Raw genomic sequence first — 4,316 nt, forward strand, 5'->3', positions numbered from 1 at the left:
ACGGGCGTCTCTGTCCCAGCCTAAGGTAGAGATTCTTACGACCGTGATAAAAGCTCCCTGCCCACCTCGAATGTTCACCCGCACAGGCCCTCGTGCTCCCTCAGGCCCCGTGGAGAAGGCTATTTGTGTGACTAAACTAGCTCCCGTCTGTGGATGCGCAACAATATCTAATGTCGATGGGTCCTTTGAACAAAGACCGCTGTCCTTTGGGTCACTCGAACAAAGATCGATCTCCTTCCTAACCGCTCAAGGCGTTCATTTTGAAGTTCCAGAACAATCTCTACGTTTTGATTCTACACAAATTTGTTTTAGATAATCATTCTCTTATATGTTTGAAACGTCACCTGGAAAGTGTTGTTTGAGTTGGATGCCTGTTCCGAGAACCACAAGATAAAGAAGCGGCGAATGCAGAAACAGCCTACATGGAGATCGGTCTTTGTTTGAGCGACCCAAAAGACATCGGTCTTTGATCATGGGACCAATCGATGTGTACTTGTACTTTGAACACGTCTAAAACAAGAGTAGTAAAGATGCCCCATTGTAACAGCCGCCATTTTGATTCCCCATTGTAACATCCCCCTCCCCTCCCCCTGAGCCACCCTCTTGGGCGGGCCTAACCCAACCTAGCCGCCATCTTGGGCGGGCCTAACCCAACCTAAGCCGCCATCTTGGGCGGGCCTAACCTAAGTCAACCTAAGCAGGTCTCGTCTTGTCCGCCGCGCCGTAGCGGGGACCGTCCGGGAACGCGCTGTACGCGGCCGCACCGTTCCGCGCCGCGTTTGAATGTTCGCGCCGCCGCCGGGAGTGGGGGGAACCGCGCCGGGCCGGGCCGCGCTTGCGGCGCTCAGCGCGTCATCTAGCGGTCGACGACAGAACTACGTCGCCGTTCGGGGACGAGATTTGCCGCCAACAAGTGCGTCATCATGCTGCCGGCGGTCGAGTGTGGCTCCCTCCACGATGAAGGTGACCTTGCCGTGCCGGGGGAACCCCCTTGTACCGCAGCACAACTCGTTCTAAGTCAAAAACATTAAATCGCATTCAAACTTTTGTGCGCGAGGAAGTGGCGCGCATCCCTTCCGTTCTCCGCCCTGTGCATCCCCCACCCCTTCTCTGCCGGGCGCCGCCGGAACCTTCCAGAACCTTCATTTGCCGTCTCGTCCACGTCGAGTGTGTTGCTAAGTCGTTGACGTGCTGTGTAAAATGTCGGAATCAGACGACTCTATTTTATTGGATGTTTCGGGGGCCATCTTCGAGGGTCCTGAACTGACGGAAGAGGAGATGTTAAGAGAACTCCAAGAGGGAATGGAGGACGTGAGTAGTTTTTCTTCGCGACATTCTTTATGAGTGGCACAGCCTAGGCCAGGCCACCACGCGGCGCCGCCATCACACGCCCAGTCCTTTTGTTCTCCTGTTCACTTGAATTGGAGCCTTTTATTAAAGTCTGCGCTGTGATTTTCACACCGAAATCCGTATTTCGATGTGCGATGAGCGCTGCGTGTCGATGCCGGGCCGACGTGGTGACCTAACCTCGCTGGCGTCCTTGTTGCGTCATCCAATTCATCCCTTTACGTTTCAGAATTACCATTTGGGACTGAATGTATCGATGGCTAAGTTAAGCGCGACTTAGTGAATCGATACACAGTGAGTATGTTCCGATTTTATCACGTTTTTTGGCTTTGTGGCCTGTGCCTTGCGTGCGTGAGTGCATGCGTGTGTGTGTGTGTGCGTGTGAGCATGTCGAGTCCTGCCTTGCTTGGCCGTGCCATGGCCCTGCAGCAGCACTTGTTGCTTTTGTTTACATCCTCTTCTTTCATCTGTCGTTCGCGTGTGTGTCTCTTTGCTGCACAAATGCTTAGTGCTTTTCCCTTTCGCTTGCGAGTTGTTTCTCTCGCACTCCCTTCCCGGCCCCGCCGGACACAGGTGCCAGTTGGGCTGCCTACCTCCACGGCGCGCTGGCCTGTCGCGCGATGCCGACACGACGGGATGCCGACCCACTGGGCGTTAATTTTGCGTAAGTCGGGGCGCGCAGATGATACGTCTCGTTGCGCTCTCGTTGTTCGCTGCAGCTCTAGAGGTATTCGCACTGTAATTTCGTTCTGTTTTTTCTCTCATGAAAACAAAACAAAGTAATACAGTTCGAATATCTCGCTTAAACCTTGCTCACTTATCGCGGCTGTTTTATTTTTTTCATGTCTTAAGTTTTTTAAAAATAAAATAAGCGAAAAGATAAGTGAGGAAGGTTAGCCATTTTAAGTATAGTTGGTCATTCCATTAATTTTGGTGATGTTTCCAGGTTCCATGTAAGGACGATGAGTCTTCCTCAGCGTCTGACTCCCCCGATCTCCAACTGCAATCAACCATCGGAGGAGTCTCTCCTCGCAGTGCAGGGGCATCTCCCCTCGGGGAACTTCCTCCTCCGTCTCCTCTCCCTCCTACTCCTGAGCGCACTGTTTCTTGGACAGCGTCTGAAGTGGCTGAGGCTGGTGATGCCATGTGTCGAGTAAGTTTTATTTTTGTTTCCGGTTTGTTTGGAACTATAAATGCAACATAACTTTATTTTTTGTCTTCCTCTTAGGAACTCTTTAACTCTACTTTGAAGAGCTCTTCACCTTCGAGTGAGGAAAGCTCTACTAGCTGCAGTGCGACGGACTGCAGTGCGACGGACTGCAGCGATAGTGAGAACTCCTCCTCGCCTGTCCAGGTCCTTTACGTGACGAATCGCGCTCCCTTCTCCGTAAGTTCGTTTTGTTCAAGTTATTGTTCGTTTTGACAAATTTATTTAACCTTCATTTGATTTTTTTTTGTGTTTTTTTTTTGTTTCAGGTCGTCAAAGCGAGATTAGGGCCTTCCGAGATGGCTGCGCCCTCCACCACTGCTGGCACTCCTGCGCTCGCCTCTGCGGTCGCCTCAGGAGCGACCGCTGTACCCGCCGCAGTCGAAGCAGCCAAGGACAGCGAGGCCGCAGCCGAGGCACCCGAGGACAGCGAGGCCGCAGCCGAGGACAGCGAGGCCGCAGCCGAGGACAGCGAGGCCGCAGCAGAGGCACCCGAGGACAGCGAGGCCGCTCCCCCACAGAAAATGCCTCGCATTGTAAGTGTCAATCACCTTTAACCCTACTGTTTGATCTAGAATAAAATGCATTTTATTCACTTACTATTCGATTGTTTCAGTCTGCTCTTCTGCGGTTGGGACCGCGCCCCCCCGTACCCACCCCGCCTATTCCTCTTATGGATGTGCCAATACATCCACTCCACCAAGCTGGCCCACACCACTCTGCCCCTATGCCCCGTGGCCCTTTTCCCCCTTTTGGGAATCAGCTCCCCTTCAACCCCCGACCCCCCGCCCCTATGCCCCGTGGCTTTTTCCCCCGCATGAGGAATCAACTTCCTTTCAACCCCCGACCCCCCGTCCCTAGGCCCCGTGGCTTTTTCCCCCACATGAGGAATCAACTTGCTTTCAACCCCCGACCCCCCGCCCCTATCCCCCGTGGCTTTTCCCCCGCGGCAGTGGCACGCCAGCCTCTCCCTCCCCCCTCCCTCCCCCCTCGTGCTAAAGACGTCATTCTAGCCTCTCTTCCCCCACGCCCTGAAAAAGGGGTTCCCCCCACCCCCCAACCCCCGCAACCTAAGAAGAAGCAGGTGGCTAAAAGAACGGGGGGTCACCCCGATCAGGACCCCTGCGTACGAAAGAGGGGCCCCCCTCCTCCCCCTCCTTCAACTGGGGCGGCAGCTGCACGCCATTGTGAGTTTACATGTATAATTTCATTTTCTGATTTTATTTTTTTAAATTAAGAAATTTTTTTTGCAAGTTAGCTTTCAGTCACCAAAATCTCAGGTACTGTTTGGTGTTTACATCATTAAGCTGACATGGTTTTCATTCATCTAATTTAGTTGCATTAATTTTGGTGTGTTGCTCTCATTAAGTTTCACCTAATAATCGTTCAATTTACCGAATCTAATTTTGTGTTGGTTTCATTAACTGCCCCTTTCATTTTCTAAGGCGAAGCTCAGCTCCATCTTTTCCTTATCATTTTGCATTATTAAGTTCAGCATAATCTTGTTTTAGTGGTGGAGTAAATAGTTGTTACAATATTTTAAGTTTGCTAACTCCGTCTCTGGACTCGGAAAAGGTTTAAACTTTGTTTTCACCTCCAGGACTTAAAAAATTTTATTAGGCATGTTAATCTCACTTAGGGGAAGGTACATTGAAAGGAAACAGTATCATTTTATTGCTCTTTATGTTATCTGAGCATTGGTTTAGTAGTGTAGTGTATGGGACTTGTATTAGTTCACTTGAGCTCTGTCGCCCAACTGATC

At 51.3% G+C, this 4,316-nt stretch overlaps 1 protein-coding gene across 1 annotated transcript; it reads left to right on the plus strand.

Annotated features, from left to right (window-relative positions):
* Window positions 1–994: 994 nt before the first annotated feature.
* Window positions 995–4,302, plus strand: LOC117644672 (basic proline-rich protein-like). Its single transcript, XM_034384284.1, has 6 exons — window positions 995–1,311; window positions 1,577–2,011; window positions 2,294–2,500; window positions 2,576–2,734; window positions 2,824–3,090; window positions 3,171–4,302. Exons 3-6 carry the CDS (start codon window positions 2,492–2,494, stop codon window positions 3,789–3,791), a joined length of 1,056 nt encoding a protein of 351 aa, XP_034240175.1. The 5' UTR covers window positions 995–1,311; window positions 1,577–2,011; window positions 2,294–2,491; the 3' UTR covers window positions 3,792–4,302.
* The last annotated feature ends 14 nt before the right edge of the window (window positions 4,303–4,316 follow it).

This window comes from Thrips palmi, unplaced genomic scaffold, assembly GCF_012932325.1.
Source record: "Thrips palmi isolate BJ-2018 unplaced genomic scaffold, TpBJ-2018v1 HiC_scaffold_18, whole genome shotgun sequence".
Taxonomy (NCBI): Eukaryota; Metazoa; Arthropoda; class Insecta; order Thysanoptera; family Thripidae; genus Thrips; species Thrips palmi.